The following is a 19,076-nucleotide window of genomic DNA, read 5'->3' as shown; positions in this document are numbered from 1 at the left end:
AAAGGCCAGATTTGTGCAATGCAGGACCAATAGTTGTCCTGTGGACAGATTCCCCCACCTGAGCTGTGGATCTCTGCAGTTCGTCCAGAGTCACCACGGGCCTCTTGGCTGCATCTCTGATCAGTGCTCTCCTTGTTCGGCCTGTAAGTTTAGGTGGACAGCCGTGTCTTGGTAGGTTTGCAGTTGTGCCATACTCCTTCCATTTCCGGATGATGGATTGAACAGTGCTCCGTGAGATGTTCAAAGCTTGGGAAATCTTTTTATAGCCTAACCCTGCTTTAAACGTCTCCACAGCTTTATCCCTGACCTGTCTGGTGTGTTCCTTGGACCACATGATGCTGTTTGCTCCCCAATATTCTCTTAACAAACCTCTGAGGCCGTCACAGAACAGCTGTATTTGTACTGAGATTAGATTACACACAGGTTGACTCTATTTAGTCATTAGGTCAACATTCGATCATTCAGCAATCATCAGGCAACTTCTGAAGGCAATTGGTTGCACTCAGAGAAAAGGGGGCTGAATACTTTTGCACACCGCACTTTTCAGTTTTTTATTTGTAAAAAAAATTAAAATCGTGTATAATTTTCTTTGTACTTCACAGTTGTGGGCCACTTTGTGTTGGTCTTTCACATAAAATTCCAATAAAATATATTTATGTTTGTGGTCGTAACATGACAAAATGTGGAAAAGTTCAAGGGATATGAATACTTTTGCAAGCCACTGTAACACTGAGCTGAACCGGTCTCCCGAAGGCCATCAGCGGCTGAGGTTCTCTGGACCAGATTTTAGACCATCACAGCTCACCAAAAACACTACCAGGAGCGACAACGTGCTTTCATTCACCTGCTGGCAGCACAGGATTAAAGGTGACACGACAACGTCATTTAAAATTTTGTCTATCTAGTGAATTAGCCAAACGTCCGTTGTACCGTTTGTCCGTTGTGGTGAAGAGGGAGCTGAGCCGGGAGGCAAAGCTCTCACTTCACCAGCCAGTCTTGGTTCCAACCCTCACCTATGGTCATGAGCTTTGGGTGGGGACCGAAAGGGTGAGGTCGTGGATACAAGTGGCTGAAATGAGTTTCCTCCATAGGGTGTCTGGGCTCAGCCTTAGAGATAGGGTGAGGAGCTCGGACACTCGGAGGGAGCTCGGAGTAGAGCCGCTGCTCCTTCGCATCGAAAGGAGCCAGTTGAGGTGGTTCGGGCATCTGATCAGGATGCCTCCTGGGCGCCTTCCTTTGGAGGTTTAGCAGGCACGGCCAACTGGGAGGAGACCCCGGGGTAGACCCAGAACTTGCTGGAGGGACGACGTGTCCAATCTTGCCTGGGAACACCTTGGGATCCCCCAGGAGGAGCTGGAGGGTGTTGCTGGGGAGAGGGACGTGTGGAGTGCCCTACTCAGCTTGCTGCCACCGCGACCCGACCCCGGACAAGATGAATGAATGAATGGTGAATTAGCTTCATTTAAGCCCATATACATAATGTCGAACAGTTTCTGAATCTTAAGTTATAGGACTGATCTCCACCCCTCCATCTGACTGGCAGACCACCAGAAGAAAGAAAGTCTGAAGGGACTCCAGAACGTTGGCGAAATGAATGATGGACACATTATGCTGCTTTCTGGTGTTAACCCCTTTATTTCATGTCCACTGGGAAAAGGCAGTTGCACTTTTTCTGTTGATTTCTATCAAGACGGAGCTTCTAGTGCTGAACCCAACACAGGAACCGGACCTCCTCATAGAGCCTGCAGCACCGCCACTGCCCCTCTTTCCAAACCATTTCAATTTTTACTGAACACAGCTCATCAATGTCACTTCTAGTTCCGCTAACCAATCAGAATGAGGCGGGGGGCAGGACCACACAGGAAATTAGCTACATCTCCTAGACGATGTACATAAACCCCCACGTGGCATCTGCTCACACCACCTGAAGACTTACAGCATATCTGAAGTAACACAACAACCAAGTGGAGTAGGTGTGATTAACCTGCTCTGAAGCAGCACCAGCTAACTTCTACTGTAACGTATTAAATTCACTGTGTGGGCAAAATGTGGTGTGTATGGGACAACTACACAATGTCCATTCAGAACATCTCTAGAAGTTTCTCTCTGTAGCTTGTTTGCCACCACACACGTGTAAGAACAGAAATTGTCTAGTGTCGCTGGTCTGAGTCACCAAACAAAATTTAATTGCGTGCACAATGACAATAAAGTAACTTATCTTTACTTCTCCAAACCTGCTCAAGCTTCCAAGATGGACAAGTGCAAGTCACGTTTGTGACTAGTGATGTTCCCACTTCTCATGCTGTGTTGAGGAATTTTATGTACAAATTTGTGTCGATTAACTGATTCCAACAATGTAACAGTAATGGTTTTAACTGAGCCTACACAAAGTGACACAAGGTACTCCTCTTGTTTCTGCAAACACTGGCACAGATGTCTGGATAACTTTTAATCATTGTGGACTTGGGAACTGCTGTTTTAGCTGTGTTGTTGTCCTGTGTTGTGTTGTGTTTTATTTATAAATTTATTTCTAGTTTTCCCCTTATCCCACCCGATTAACCCAATGGCATATGGCCGGAACTCTTGTGGAATAACTCCCCCGGCTCACGTTTCCACAGGAAGGAGATAGTCGTAACATCAGCGTCTTCAAACTCCTGTCTGCTGCTCTCGCCATTTTACACGCTGAAGCCTCCTCACATGGATTGCATCACCTTCAGGCCGCGAAGGAGGCGTAGGGAGAATGCTTTCAGTCCCTTGGCTGCAGGCGCCCGGGTGGGCCAGAGGGGTCGCTGGAGAACGACGAGTCCCCGAACACTACACCGATCTACACCCACTATCCCCCGGGTAAGGGTGGTCTAATGAATGCCTCACCCCGTGGACGCTCTGGCTCTGACCGGTTACGGCGAGTCTGGGATACGAACCTCCCAGCCACGTGACGAGCGGATCGCAAGAACGGCGGTTTACTCCGCTTGGCCACCAGAGTGGCTGTGTTGTATTGTTTTTTAATATGGACCCATGTGTCTGAATAAAGAAAGATTTGATAGCTCATCTGCTTCCACAATAGTCTTTTGAGCTACAGCTTGTCAATAAATGCAAACGTCTTGTTGCTATGCTTTGGGGGGAAAAAAAATCTCGGTTTGTCGCAGCTAACGTAAAAGAGGCTGCCAAGTAGTGGCAGCTGGCGCTAACAAATTTTTTTTTTTGGGGGGGGGGTGTGCAATGTACCTTGGTGCAGCACACCGGACAACTGCTTTAATTTCCACTCAGTCACAGAGTTATTAAGAAGGCCAATGTAGCCTACAGATGTTATCAACATTGTCCTTAATAACTCTGTGACTGTGTGGACATCAAAGCAGTTGTCAGGTGTGCTGCACCAAGGTACATGGCACCCCCCCCCCAACTGTTAGCACCAGCAGCCACTGGTGCCACATTAACATGAAGCGCCATCTGCTGATGTCAGGCCAACCTACACATGGCAGATCCACTAGGACTACTTCCTGGTGTGCACTCTACAAAAGAAGCTGCTGGAATGTGCTTAGTAAGTAGGCAGAGTCAGCTAGCTAGTTACCAGGACCTGGTGAAACGTGTGCAGCAGTGTACAGTACAGAGGGACAGTAGAAAAAGGATACCATAACAAAAGTATACATGAGGACCACCATGCTGATGATGCAGACATTATAAAACAATACGATAAGATCCACTGTGGCTTCCAGCTGCAGAACACACAAAAACTTATACCCCAATTTTACCCCTAAAACAAACAAAGATCCAATAATGCAGAACTTATGTCACTGTAACAGGGAAGCATCTGGACCAATCAGAACCCTGCAGTGGACCTAGAACAAGGACAGAGGTGGTATGTGCCCAGCACCGCTGAGGACCTGATAGGGGACAGACGGATGGAACAACACAGGGTTGGTGCTGTGTGACGTCAGCTGGAGGCCCAGGCTCTTGTCGGCTCAGCATTACTTGCTTTTCTTCTCTGAGGTCAGCGTGTCGTGGAGTTTAGAACAACACTTTTCAAACCGGTCCATGACCAGAGTTCCATTCTCATCGAAGAACTCTGCCACCGACTTAGTAAACTCCGCCTCCCGCAAGTTCTTGGAAACTCCATCAGTGAAGGAGACTCTCAGTGAGTATCGGTCATCAAACCTGCAAAGAAACCCCAAAAACCCCAATTAGACAGATGAGCTGAGAAGACCTGAGCACACAGAGACCAGTTTGGTTTAACACACACCATTCACCAAGTCAGATGGATTCCTGATGGTGGACATGATTATTTAAAAAATACTGATGACCCTGTCAACAGCCTGCAAACCAGCTGGAACTGGATTAGGTCAATATTCCTTTCTGGGGCTCCGCCACCATTATTTTGGTTGGATGAGAGATTCTGGTCAACAGAAAACTGAAATCTTGGTTAGAGTGTGCTGGTCGCCAATCAAGTAATGAACTGTTAATATACTTTTCATATACTAACACTTTAACAGTGTCTTGATGCTGCTCAGTAATCCAGGTAAGAACATCACAGAAGGTTGAATCAGGTTATCTGGACACAACCTTTACTGACAGAAACGTTTCATCATAATCTAATGCCCCTTTTCCACGATATGGTACTGGCTCAACTTGACACGACTCAACTCGCAGAGTGTTGTTTTCCATCACCATAATAGAACCACCCCCTCAGTGTAGCTGGTCTGCATTGATTTTGGTACCCGCTCCAGTGTTTTTGGAACCTCGACAAAGGTGGTACCAGAAAAGTGGAAACAGCTACCAAAATGCGGGTACTTTCCAGTAATGGAAAATGAATGAGTCAAGTTGAGCCAGTACCATGCAGTGGAAAAGGGGCATATGTGACCTCTTCAGTCTCACCTGACTGCAGGTATACCCAACCTTATAAACAATAGTGTCCTCACCTGACTGCAGGTGTCTCCACCCTTATAAACAATACAGTGGCATCACGACCCAAACCAACCACCAGTTTCATATGCAAATATGAGTGTGAGCATTAACTAGAGTTACAATGGTCATGTGTACTATTCACAGAGGGTTGGGAATAGTTGCAATCACAGCATTGTAAGATGGTGACACATGTACTCTTAGCCCCCCCGCCTCGGTTCAGGGATGGATGTTCCCTCTTCACATAGATGGTCTCTTTGACTCCCCGTTCAAACCAGTCAAACCAGGATTCCTCCCTATCAAGGATGTGTACATCCTCATCCTTGAAAGAGTGACCACTGGTCTGTAGATGGTGTAGACTGTCCTGGAGTCCTGGCCTGTAGATGGTGTAGATGTGGAGTCCTGGCCTGTAGATGTTGTAGACTGTGGAGTCCTGGTCTGTAGATGGTGTAGACTGTGGAGTCCTGGTCCGTAGATGGTGTAGACTGTCCTGGAGTCCTGGCCTGTAGATGGTGTAGACGTGGAGTCCTGGCCTGTAGATGTTGTAGACTGTGGAGTCCTGGCCTGTAGATGGTGTAGACTGTGGAGTCCTGGCCTGTAGATGTTGTAGACTGTGGAGTCCTGGTCTGTAGATGGTGTAGACTGTGGAGTCCTGGTCTGACGTGTTAGCTCTCCTGTGTTGTGTCATCCTCTTGGCCAGCGTCTGTTTAGTTTCCGTGATGTACAAGTCACGGTAATCCTCCTGGCACTTAACAGCTACACTATATGGCTCTGTTTGTGCCGGGGGACCTGATCCTTGGGGTGGACCAGCTTCTGGTACAGTGTGTTTTGGGGTTTGAAGCAACTGAGACACGGTGTTAGAAAATATGCATCTCAACTGCTGCGAAACTCCCACCACATACGGAACCACCACTGGTTTACAATTAGACAGCTGTTGTCAGGTGAGACTGAAGAGGTTACCTACATGAGTGATGAAAGGTTCCTCTCAATAAACGCTGAGTCCAGATGAACTAATTCAACCTTGTGAACGTAGCTGGATGATGGCGGAATGAAACAACGAGTTCAGCATAAAAATGCACATATTTACTTTGTTTTCTAGAACTCTGATGAATGTGTGACATACAGATGTCAAACTGTTTCCCAGTCAACAAGACTACACAACTTGTCAATGCTAGACAAGACTAGTCAGTGACCTGTTGTCAAGAAAAGCTGCACACAGACTTACCAACAGGAAAATAAATCACAATATCTAACACAAAGTTACTCAGCAGAACCAGAACCATGTTTACTGGCCATGTGGGTTTGCACATACATGACATGTGACTCTGGTTTCATGGCTCTACAACACTACAACACAACTCTCTCAGTGTACTGAACATAGAATAACAACACTACAACAGAACTCTCTCAGTGTACTGAACATAGCATAACAACACTACAACACAACTCTCTCAGTGTACTGAACATAGAATAACAACACTACAACACAACTCTCTCAGTGTACTGAACATAGAATAACAACACTACAACACAACTCTCTCAGTGTACTGAACATAGCATAACAACACTACAACAGAACTCTCTCAGTGTACTGAACATAGCATAACAACACTACAACACAACTCTCTCAGTGTACTGAACATAGAATAACAACACCACAACACAACTCTCTCAGTGTACTGAACATAGAATAACAACACTACAACACAACTCTCAGTGTACTGAACATAGCATAACAACACTACAACACAACTCTCTCAGTGTACTGAACATAGAATAACAACACCACAACACAACTCTCTCAGTGTACTGAACATAGAATAACAACACTACAACACAACTCTCAGTGTACTGAACATAGCATAACAACACTACAACACAACTCTCTCAGTGTACTGAACATAGAATAACAACACTACAACACAACTCTCTCAGTGTACTGAACATAGCATAACAACACTACAACACAACTCTCTCAGTGTACTGAACATAGAATAAAAACACTACAACACAACTCTCTGTGTACTGAACATAGAATAACAACACTACAACACAACTCTCTCAGTGCACTGAACATAGAATAACAACACTACAACACAACTCTCTCAGTGTACTGAACATAGAATAACAACACTACAACACAACTCTCAGTGTACTGAACATAGAATAACAACACTACAACACTACTCTCTCAGTGTACTGAACATAGAATAACAACACTACTACACAACTCTCTCAGTGTACTGAACATAGAATAACAACACTACAACACAACTCTCTCAGTGTACTGACCACAGAATAACAACACTACAACACAACTCTGTGTACTTAACACAGAATAACAACACTACAACACAACTCTCTCAGTGTACTGAACATAGAATAACAACACTACTACACAACAATCTTCACATATATACACAAGTATTGACTTATACAGGTGAAATAAGAGGTGATAAGGTGCAGTGGTGCAGAGAATATATCAGAGATGCTGAAATACATGTTAGCAGCTTACTGACATACATGCCTGAGGTAGATGTACATGACAGTGTACCAGTGTACGTACAATGTACAGTACAGTATATACAACATGTACAGCACAGTATGTACACCATGCACAGTATATACAACATGTACAGTACAGTATATACATGTACAGTATGTACAACATGTACAATACAGTATATACAACATGTACAGTACAGTATGTACATCATGTAGAGTACAGTATATACAACATGTACAGTATGTACAAAATATACAGTACAGTATGTACATCATGTACAGTACAGTATATACAACATGTACAGTATATACAAAATGTACAGTACAGTATATACAACATGTACAGTATGTACAACATGTACAGTACAGTATATACACAACATGTACAGTATGTACAACATGTACAAGTCCCACTTTCAGTAGAATTAGTCAACTGTCATAGCTGTACAGCTTGCTGATGAAGATGATGTGAGTCAAGCCTTCGCAGGATCAAACAACATTATACATCATTAAAGTACTAATATTATTTTTTTTCCCTTTTATCTCCCCAATTGTACTTGGCCAGTTACCCTACGTTTTCCGAGCCGTCCCGGTCTCCGCTCCACCCCCTCTGCTGATCCGGGGAGGGCTGCAGACTACCACATGCCTCTTCCCATACATGTGGAGTCTCCAGCTGCTTCTTTTCACCTGACAGTGAGGAGTTGCACCAGGGGGACGTAGCGTGTGGGAGGATCACGCTATTCCCCCCAGTTCCCCCTCCCCCCGAACAGGTGCCCCGATGAGCAGAGGAGGCGCTAGTGCAGCGACCAGGACACATACCCACATCCGGCTTCCCACCCACAGACACGGCCAATTGTGTCTGTCGGGACACCCAACCAAGCCGGAGGTTACACGGGGATTCGAACCGGCGATCCCCGTGCTGGTAGGCAAAAGAATAGACTGCCACGCCACCCGGACGCCCCCAAAGAACTAATATTACACACCCAACCTTCCACATCTTCCACCAGCCAAGTCAAGTTCTTCATGAGTCAGACACACCGTCTTGTATTGCTGGCAGATAAGACCACCAGAACGTGAAGGTTTTCTAGGCTGAAGGACTTTAGGTTACTGGTACCGTTTCAGAGAGGAGGAGAGCTGCCAGAGGTGGTCGGGGTCCATGCCTGCTGGGTCTCTCTGTATGGCCAGCAGGAAAATGTTCTTCTCTTTGTAGGACGTGTATAGAGTCAGGATGCCCATCATTATGAAGTAAGTGGTCTATGGTTAAGGACAACAGACAGCCCAACAGTACACCATAATACTACATTATAACACTACAGTAATACATTCATTCATTCATTCATTCATTCATTCATTCATCATCAGCCGCTTCTCTGGGGTCGGCTCGCGGTGACAGCAAGCTAAGTAGGACACTCCAGACGTCCCTCTCCCCAGCAACGCCCTCCAGCTCCTCCGGGGGGATCCCGAGGCATTCCCAGGCCAGACTGGACATGCAGTCCCTCCATTGAGTTCTGGGTCTACCCCGAGGTCTCCCCCCAGTTGGATGCGTCTGGAAAACCTCCAAAGGAAGGCACCCAGGGGGCATCCTAATTAGATGCCTGAATCCTCTCAACTGGCTCCTTTCCACATTTTGTTCCTGGTTGTGTTGAATCCAGGGCATTTGGGTCACAGATGCTAACAGTGTGCTTGTTTGTGTTTAGCACCAGCAATGACTGCGGTGTTGATCAGTGGTCATGTCGTGCTGCATTTCTATTGGTTGTTAGTAGACGTAGGTGGTAGCAGCAGTCACATTGTGAGACGGTCGTCCTACATTTATGAGTCTGTCAGACTTTTGTCCCCGCTTATCTTCGGTCACACAACAGTAATAACGGCCGTCTCTGAACCTGTGTCACAGTGTGACGTAGGACCACCGCTTTGGAGCTACGACCAAAGACATCACCACCTTTAGTCATCTTTCATCTGAGACGGCCCACATCACACAGTCTGTAGGAGGCTTCAGCCGCTGGGGACATGAGTTTTAATCGCACAATAGACTACCACTACCGAATAGAATAGTAATACACTGTCGATTCATCTCACACACACACACACACACACACACACACAGAAAGTGTCACTTCACACAAAAGTGTGTGACACAACCACTACCAAACACGGAACATCTTTATCAGGCACTCTCCAAGCTGGTATAGAGGCTGCTCTTTGTTATCACTGCTGATACTGGTCTATATCAGGGGTGGCTCACCATGTGCCATGGAGAGCCATGTGTATGCAGGTTTTCACTGCAGCCGGACTCCACACCAGGGGGTTTCACTGATGAGCAACCCTTCAACCAAAGAGGAAGAATGTGTCAGTGAAATCAGCTGGTGTGGAGGACGGCTGGAAGAATGAAAACCTGCATACACATGGTGAGCCACCGCTGGTCTAGATGGTTCTTGATGTGTACATTCTTAACTGATCTTTCCCGCCTTTCACTGGTGTGTTGACACAGCTCTGTAACCAATCTGGACTTGACTATACTTACAGCACTACATCATTATACTACAATACTAAAACAGCAGTACAACAATAGTACACTATGATACTATAATGATACACCACAACACTATAATCCAACCCCATTATACTACAGTACCACATCATAATACTATAATAGTACACCATAACACCAATCTGTTTCTGCTCAAACTTTTTTTTTGGTGTCACGCTTTCAACAGCTTCATACATTCACACTCGACAACGACAGAGAAGAACACCAACCACCACACCCCCCCCCCCCAACACACACACACACACACACACACACACACACACACACAGTCCCAACCGGGCAGGCGGGTTGTGGGCCCAGGTTGACTGAGTTTATTGGAGGATATGAGATGACACAGCAGGCGAGGACAGGTTTGGACTCGGGGAAGGGATGCAAGTAGTCCCATACCAGGGCCACCATGGCGAACAAGCACGAGACTGTACAGATGACCAGACGACCATCCACCAGGCCGAAGTTCTCTGTGTATCCATACTTCTCCAACAGCACCTGCAGTCAACAAACACAAAACACACTCAGACCGCTTTGTAAACCACCTCCGAACGGACAGTCATGCTCATTATGTGTCACCGTGTAGCTGACAGTACTGACGCTACGCCGACGCCACGCCACTACAACTTCCTTCATGCACACTGCCATACCCCTCAATTTCACCTGTCGGGCTTGTGTTTGTATGTGACCCGGAGTCAGTCATTCTGTAAAGGTCACACGTGCACTCAATACCCAGTCACACTTCTGCCAACGCTAACACACGATGACAGTTTCAACAAGCGCTGTCACATCGCCATACCAGTCCCACGCCAGACGCCCCGACAGGACTGACTGAACCAAACACAAGCAAGACACGTGCGACTTTTTCATGGCAGGCACTTGTCTCAAATGAGAGATTTACTCGCAAACCAGTAAAAGAGCTTATTTTAAAAGTCTGGAAAAGAGGCTGAGCTAGAAATATGAGAACTTTGTTCAGTCTGCCCAGAGGGTGAAATCAACAGGAAGCTGTGCAGTACGGTTGTATGAAACATCTACAGTGTTGGAACGAGTACAATATATATATACATATACATATACATACACACACACACACACACATACATATATGTGTGTATATATACATATACATACATATATATACATATATATACATAAATACATATATATACAGTGGGGAAAATAATTATTTGAGCCCCTGCTGGTTTTGTAAGTTTGCCCACTTACAAAGAGTGCAACAGTCTATAATTTTACGTGTAGGTTCACTTTAACAGTGAGAGACATAATATGACCAAAAAAAGTGGAATAAGACTTTGTATGAATTTTATGAATTTATTTGCATATTTTTGGTCCAAAATAAATATTTGAACCCCTGGACGAACATTATGTTAATATTTAGTAGAAAAGCCATTATTGGCCAGCACAGATGTCAAACGGTTTTTATAGTTTCTGACAAGGTTTGTGCACATTTCGGCAGGGATGTTGGCCCACTCCTCCCTGCAGACAGCCTCCAAATCGTTCAGGTTTCGAGGCTGTCGCATGGCAACCCGAATTTTAAGCTCCCTCAAAAGATTTTCGATTGGATTCAGGTCTGGAGACTGGCTAGGCCATTCCAGAAGCTTGATGTGCTTCTTCTTCAGCCACTCTTTGGTTGCTTTGGCGGTGTGCTTTGGGTCGTTGTCGTGTTGGAACACCCATCCACGACCCATCTTCAGCGCTCTCTCTGAGGGAAGGAGGTGTTGGTCCAGAATTCCACGGTACATGGCCCCATCCATCCTCCCCTCAATGCGATGGAGTTGTCCTGTCCCCTTGGCTGAAAAGCACCCCCAAAGCATGATGTTGCCACCCCTATGCTAGACGGTGGGGATGGTGTTCTTTGGGTTGTACTCCGTGTTCTTCACCCTCCAAACACGGCGAGTTGAGTTGAGCCCGAAAAGTTCTATTTTGGTCTCATCCGACCACATCACCTTCTTCCAGGCCTCTTCTGAGTCGTCCAGGTGTTCATTGGCGAACTTCAGACGGGCCTGTACATGTGCCTTCTTGAGCAGTGGGACCTTGCGTGCGCTGCAGGATTTTAATCCATGACGGCGTAGTGTGTTACTAACCGTTTGCTTTGTAACTGTGGTCCCAGCTGCCTTCGGGTCATTAACCAGTTCCCCCCTTGTGGTTCTGGGATGATTCCTCACCGTTCGCATGATCAGAGACACCCCACGAGGCGAGATCTTGCGTGGAACCCCAGACCGAGGGAGGTTGGCGGTGGTGTGGTGTTCCTTCCATTTCCTGATAACTGTACCGATAGTTGTTACTTTCTCTCGAAGATGCTTTCCAATTCTCTTGTAGCCCATCCCGGCCTTGTGCAGGTCTACACTCTTGTCCCTGGTGTCCTTAGACAGCTCTTTGGTCTTGCCCATGGTGGAGATGTTGAAATCTGATTGACTGGGTGTGGACAGGTATCTTTTGTACAGGTAACAAGGTGATGCAGGTGTATTTTATGTGGGTAATTAGTTGGGATTGGGGGTGCATCTTAAAGAAAAACTAACTGGTTTGTGGGAGCCAGAATACTTGCTGTTTGGTGGGGGATCAGATACTTATTTTTCTAAATCAGGTGGTTATTAATTTTTATAAATTCATATGATGTGATTTTCTGGAATTTTCTTTTGGATCCCGTCTCTCACTGTTAAAATGTACATATGATTAAAATTATAGACTGTTGCATTCTTTGTAAGTGGGCAAACCTACAAAATCAGCAAGGGGTCAAATATTTATTTTCCCCACTGTATATATATATATATATATATATATATATATATATTTGTGTAAAAGATGCCATAGTCTATGATAAAATAATACAGCCTACATGAGCCTGAAGATGCTATCATGTCATATGTGAGCGAATGCTATCAATACAGCTCACTGACACAGGATGTTTTAACAGAGGAAACCACCAGCAGCGCCAGACAAATCACTCCTGCAACACTACTGCACTTATGTTTGAAGACAGCACAACACTGCAGTTACCAAACCCTAGTACCACTCCAGTAACTACCCACCTTCTTTGCTGCATCGTCCAGAGAATTCTTCACCGCTGCCCCATCCCATTTATCAATCTTCACTGGTTTCTCATCGATTCTCCACTGAAACATCAGACACAGAGGCACGTCACACCATTAACCACAGCTCCAAAAGTGCATCATTCACTTAACATATCATTTAAACTACAATCCACTAAACCGCCTTTGATACTTCACAGTGTGTCCTATGTAGGTGGTGGTGAGGTGAGTGTGGGCTGAGCTTCATTACTGTACCAGTGTGTGTCCTATGTAGGTCATGGTAAGGTGAGTGTGGGCTGAGCTTCATTACTGTACCAGTGTGTGACCTATGTAGGTGGTGGTGAGGTGCGTGTGGGCTGAGCTTCATTACTGTACCAGTATGTGTCCTATGTAGGTGGTGGTGAGGTGAGTGTGGGCTGAGCTTCATTACTGTACCAGTGTGTGTTCTATGTAAGTGGTGGTGAGGTGAGTGTGGGCTGAGCTTCATTACTGTACCAGTGTGTGTTCTATGTAAGTGGTGGTGAGGTGAGTGTGGGCTGAGCTTCATTACTGTACTAGTGTGTGTCCTATGTAGGTGGTGGTGAGGTGAGTGTGGGCTGAGCTTCATTACTGTACCAGTGTGTGTCCTATGTAGGTGGTGGTGAGGTGAGTGTGGGCTGAGCTTCATTACTGTACCAGTGTGTGTCCTATGTAGGTGGTGGTGAGGTGAGTGTGGGCTGAGCTTCATTACTGTACCAGTGTGTGTTCTATGTAAGTGGTGGTGAGGTGAGTGTGGGCTGAGCTTCATTACTGTACCAGTGTGTGTTCTATGTAAGTGGTGGTGAGGTGAGTGTGGGCTGAGCTTCATTACAGATGAATGAGAGTCAGCAGGGCCGTTGTGTCAGAAACACACATAAAACCTGGTGGAACCTGATTTGTACTTATTGATGTGTTGTACTTATTGATGTGTTGTACTTATTGATGTAGTACTATGTGTTGTACTTATTGATGTAGTACTATGTGTTGGTAAAGGTCTTCTACCAGCTTGTTCTGTCATATCTGCTGGTTAGACACAACAAGTAGGTAGCATGATCACTACCCGTCTTCTTCCTCATTTGGCTGCCATGATGAAGATGTAAAACACTACGCGTAATATCGTTCAAAAACTTTTTTAAAAGTCTTCATCCTTTGAATAATCCTGGCTTTGATATAGTTTTGAATATGCCAGCAATTTAAATGATTAAAAGGGCCTTTTGTGCATGGGACTCTGCAGGAGAGTATCTTTAGATACTCCATCATGGGAAGCTTACGCCTATATATCGTCTTGCCAAATCCCTGGGAAACGAGATAGCCTTGTGTAACATAAGGTTTACGCACCATCTTAACACCAGCAATATCACGGCCACCATTTCACACCGTGTCCACACACGCCCCCTACAGTCTGTCCGCTGTCAGCGACTCGCCGAGCCGGATGACCGCCTGCAGCCAAATGATGCTGTGCCAGACGTGTAAAGCGTCCTTTGATAAGGGGTTAAAACGTGAAGCCTCCTCCTTTACAAACCGACGTGTGCGGCTAAGCCATCCTGGTATTGTGTCAGCTGTGTGTCTAACACAACCGAAACCTGTTCAACTATGAACTCGGCCTATCAACGGTTTAGCTCCCTGGCTAGCTAGCCCGTGTGTTCTGGCTAGCCAGCTAGCTAGTGTGTGCAGAGGCGTAAGAAAGGTAAACGCTGCAGCTTGAAGAGAAGAAGAAAAGGCGGCCCTCTCCCTGCCGTGCTCAGCCAACGCACCCTGGAGAGCTCGGCGCACAAAACCCCAAACCAAAGCTTCGTTCTTACTTTCTCCAAGAGTCCGCTTTTGCCGTTCTTCGCCGCCATCCTTATTTCCGGTATATGTAGCGCGTGTGACCTGGCCTGTTGTGATTGGTTGTTACAAAAATGTCTTCTTCGTCGTTTTCTTCTTCTTATTCTTGGGGCGTATTGGCGGTTGGCAAACAACGAAATGGCGCATTACCGCCGCCAGCTGGTATGGAGTGTAAACCGGAATGTCTACACTACACCCCGCCCCCCGACCTCCCGCCCCCCCCAATCTTCTTGATTAAATTAGTTAGCGTAAGACCCGAAACAAGGTTGATAACACTCCGTTGAATTGCTCTGTAGAATAGCTACCAAATCACATTGCATTTTTGGTTCCTGAGATTTTAAGTCAGATGCCTTCTTTCTGCCTCATATATCTGGCAATATATCATTACAAATAATAATAGTAATAATAAATCAATCTTACATAGCGCTTTTCTAACACTAACACTGAATTGAGGGGGGATAAAGAGAGATTAAAGGATAATGAGTTAAAAGTATCACAGAATTGAACTGCAGGGCCAGCACTGAGAAGGCGAGAGCGTGTTTTAGGATGGTGATAAGGAACAGAGAAATGTAGTGGAACTCTGGAAACAACAGCTTTATGGTCAGATACAGGCATATCCACCAGATTAAGACACTCGAGAGAGAAACATGATGAGAGTACAAGATCTAAGATGTGACCTTTGGAATATGTGGCTCCTTTAACAGATTAAATGAGGTTAAAAGAGTCTATAAGATCCAAAAAAAATGTGAAGTCAGGGAATGGGAAAGACAACACACATGAATATTAAAATCAACAAGAATAAGCACTCTGTCATATTTTGGCATGACAATAGATAGAAATTGTTAGAAAACTTAGAAATAAAACTAACTGAATTAGGGGGCCTATAAATTATGATGCAGAATAAAGGGCGCTGCCGGATCTACTGTGTGAGACCCAGAGTCCTCACATGGGAACATAACATTTTGGCTTCCCTGCACCATAATAACTCATTCTGCTGACCTCAGACCTGTTGTCCTCATTCGGGGACACTTCCTCTGTCATCTAGTGGTCACAGAGGCACAATACAAAAAACCCCAAAAAAACAAGAAGACAAGATGGCCGCGATCTCAACCACTTGCTTCTATGGCAGATCCCAACACAAAAGTGGACAAGGTACAAATTCTCATCAAATTTTATGGGTGAAACGTGTGTATTTATGCTTATTAACGTATGTAGCTTGAAATGGAATACAAGTTGACAAATTTTAGCAATAGTAACAAGCTATGATGTTGCTAAACTTGGAAGTACTCATATGAGGACATTGGGACTTCGTTCATGCAAACTGAACCAGTGTAAAAGTAAGGAAACAGCTTGGGAAGATTTGGGAAGAAACCAACAGTTGGCAAGAGTATAAATAGTTACTGCTTGTGGTACAAATTAGTCTACATTGATTTTTAGTTTTTATTCTTACGTGATTCATTTCCAGCGCACATTACTCTGTCAAAAGCAGAAAGATTGCTGAAAGCAATATTAGGAGTCAACTCTGAGGTGGAGGATTTGTCTGATGGTGATGATCCTGCAATTGATGGAGATAATATTTCACCTGATATACCAGAAGCTGGTCAGCAGAGCAGTGATGATAGTGATAGTGAACCACAACTCCATCCACATGGATCTAAACATATGCAGAGATCCAGAGGACGTGGGCGTAAACGTCAGCGTGCTAAGGGTTGATGTTGATTATGCGCCAGGAGCTAGTGGACGTCACTGTGTAGGATCCAGAGGACGTGGTAGTAAACGTCAGTGTCCACATGCATCTGAATCCAGGCCAAAACCTAGCAACGTTGGACGTGAAGATCTCTGGAAGCGTAGTGCATTCACTCCAGACTTAGTTTAGTTTGAGACTCAAGATGAAAGGCGAGAAGAACGAGAAGACTGGCAGCCACTGGACTATGTGGAGCAGTACATCGACAGAGTTGATGAAACTCATTGCTGACTGCACAAATGCTATGTCACTAGCTACCAGTGGTACATCTCTCAACACTTCAGTTGATGAGATTTATCATTTTGGAGCATCAATTTTGATGTCTTGTGTGCCTTACGCACATGTGAGGCTGTTCTGGTCCAGTGCCCTCCGAATCCCTGCCATTAGTGACAAAATCACTCGTGACAGATTTTTCAAACTCAGGCAACATCCCAAAGTAGTCATTGATTATGACATTTCAGAAGACATGAGGAAAACTGACAGATTCTGGAAGACGAGGCCTTTCATTGATCGCATTCTCAGTGGCTGCTTGCTTCAGGCTCGACCGGAATGTGTGTCAATCGATGAACAGATGATCCCATTTGCAGGAGCTCGTCCATTTCGACAGCATGTGCCACTAAAGCTCAATCCAGTTGGCATGAAGAACTTTATGCTGCTTCAGCGGATGGCATCGTTCTAGACTTTGAAGTCTATCAAGGTGCAATCACACTGAACCTCACAGGTTCAAGAGGCGGAGGGACTGGGTTTGGAAGCCTTGGTCATTGAATGACTGGCTAAAACTCTGCCTCCTGGTACGAAAGTATACTGTGATTGGTTCTTCACAACCATGAAAGCTGTGGGTCGACTGCTGGAGAAGCAGGTGTACCTCACTGGTACAGTAATGAAGAACTGGGCCACCAAAGCACTGCAGAAGCTACCGAGTGACAAAACCATGAAAGAGCAAGGAAGAGGTGCCTCAGCATCAGTTACCAGGGCTGATGGGAAGCTATGTGTTGTGAAGTGGTATGACAACAAACCGGTTTTGATGCTTTCCGTTGTTTACGCTGAAGAGCCATTAGACACCTGCCGGCGATGGTGCAAGAAAGAGAAGCGATATGTGGCTGTCACACAACCAAGCATTGTGTGCGAGTACAACTCCAAAATGGGTGGGGTTGACTTGAATGACAGGATGATAAGTTACCACTGAATGAGCATCCGAACCAGGAAGTGGACAATTCGGATGCTGATGCACTTCACTGATCTCGCTTTAGCCAATAGCTGGCTATTGTATCACCAAGACAACCGTGAACGTGGTACACCAAGAAAGGATGTGATGCAGTTCCATGAGTTTCGCATGACAGTGGCTCAGGCATACTTGACAAAGCGTGACACTGATGTTGAACATGTACAGGAGGAGGATGCACACCCTTCGCAAGAAGGCCACAAACATCAGGTCACTCCAGTAGCCCGTCTCAGTCTGCACAACTTCTGCTGTACATCTTCCGGAGATGGTCAGCCTGAAAAACCCAAAGCGTTGCAGAGAAAAAGGCTGCTCAGGGAAATCTCGTGTCCGGTGCGTGACATGCAACGTCTTCCTCTGTTGCAAACTGAACGCAACTGTTTTGCAGCATTTCACACAGGCAAATAGGTGTGACAGGCTGTTCCTACTAACAAAAAGGACAAGCGTAAGAGTCAAAAGAATCCACACGAGTGTGCAGACTCTGAAACGGTGTTTTAAGGTAAGAATGACTCAGTTAGTCGAAAGAATCCACACAGGAGAGGATCCATGTCGGTGTATGGAGATGTTGTGCACTGTTCGCAATTTGTTTACAATGTTTAGGCATGGAAATAAAGTTTCATACTTTGTTACACAATGGTGACTTTATTGTTTTATAGTAAATTAAGTCCTGATGTCCTCATATGAGGACATAATGTTTTGTGAAAACTACTTATTATTCAAAGACGATGCTTAGTTTTTATATGTATCAGGTCCTACTAATCCCAAATAGCTAGGGGAATTTAAAAAGGCATACCAAACAAAAATTCAGGTCTCAGGATTAAATCCTGGATGTCCGGAAATGTTCTCAAATTTAATGATGATAAGTCTGAGGTCATTCCGTTCGGTCCCGAGAATTCCATCAGCCCTTTTGGTACTAACCTTGGTGGTCCGTCAAATAGTCTTAAACAGGCTGCTAGGAATCTGGGGGTAATATTCGATGCTAGCCTCTGTTTTGATAATCAAGCCATGTTTCTCCAGCTCAAGCTAATCTCCAAAATTAGGTCATTGTTGTCAGTTGCCGATCTGCAAAAAGTTGTACTTGCTTGTATCTATTCTCGGCTTGACTATTGTAATTCACTTTACTCTGGTATCAGCAGGGGCTCCCTCCACCATCTGCAGTTGGTACAAAACGCCACCGCTCGGCTCGTTACCAGGAGAAAGAGGCATGACCATACCACTCCTCTGCTTGCCTCCCTACACTGGCTCCCTGTTAGGTTTTGAATTGATTTTAAAATGTTATTGCTC

General features: G+C 45.3%; 1 protein-coding gene across 1 annotated transcript; it reads right to left on the bottom strand.

Moving 5' to 3' along the window:
• Positions 1-1,615: 1,615 nt before the first annotated feature.
• On the bottom strand, positions 1,616-14,858 carry spcs2 (signal peptidase complex subunit 2). The gene is made up of 5 exons (XM_056283326.1): positions 14,805-14,858; positions 12,985-13,068; positions 10,275-10,435; positions 8,516-8,650; positions 1,616-4,152 (listed from the first exon to the last, which is right to left on the bottom strand). The coding sequence occupies exons 1-5, from the start codon at positions 14,841-14,843 to the stop codon at positions 3,966-3,968; spliced, it is 606 nt and encodes a 201-aa protein (XP_056139301.1). The 5' UTR covers positions 14,844-14,858; the 3' UTR covers positions 1,616-3,965.
• Between the last annotated feature and the right edge of the window lie 4,218 nt (positions 14,859-19,076).

Source organism: Lampris incognitus, chromosome 7 (genome assembly GCF_029633865.1).
Source record: "Lampris incognitus isolate fLamInc1 chromosome 7, fLamInc1.hap2, whole genome shotgun sequence".
Lineage (NCBI taxonomy): Eukaryota > Metazoa > Chordata > Actinopteri > Lampriformes > Lampridae > Lampris > Lampris incognitus.
The sequence above is the reverse complement of the archived record's forward strand: the minus strand, read 5'-3'. Positions and strand labels throughout refer to the sequence as shown.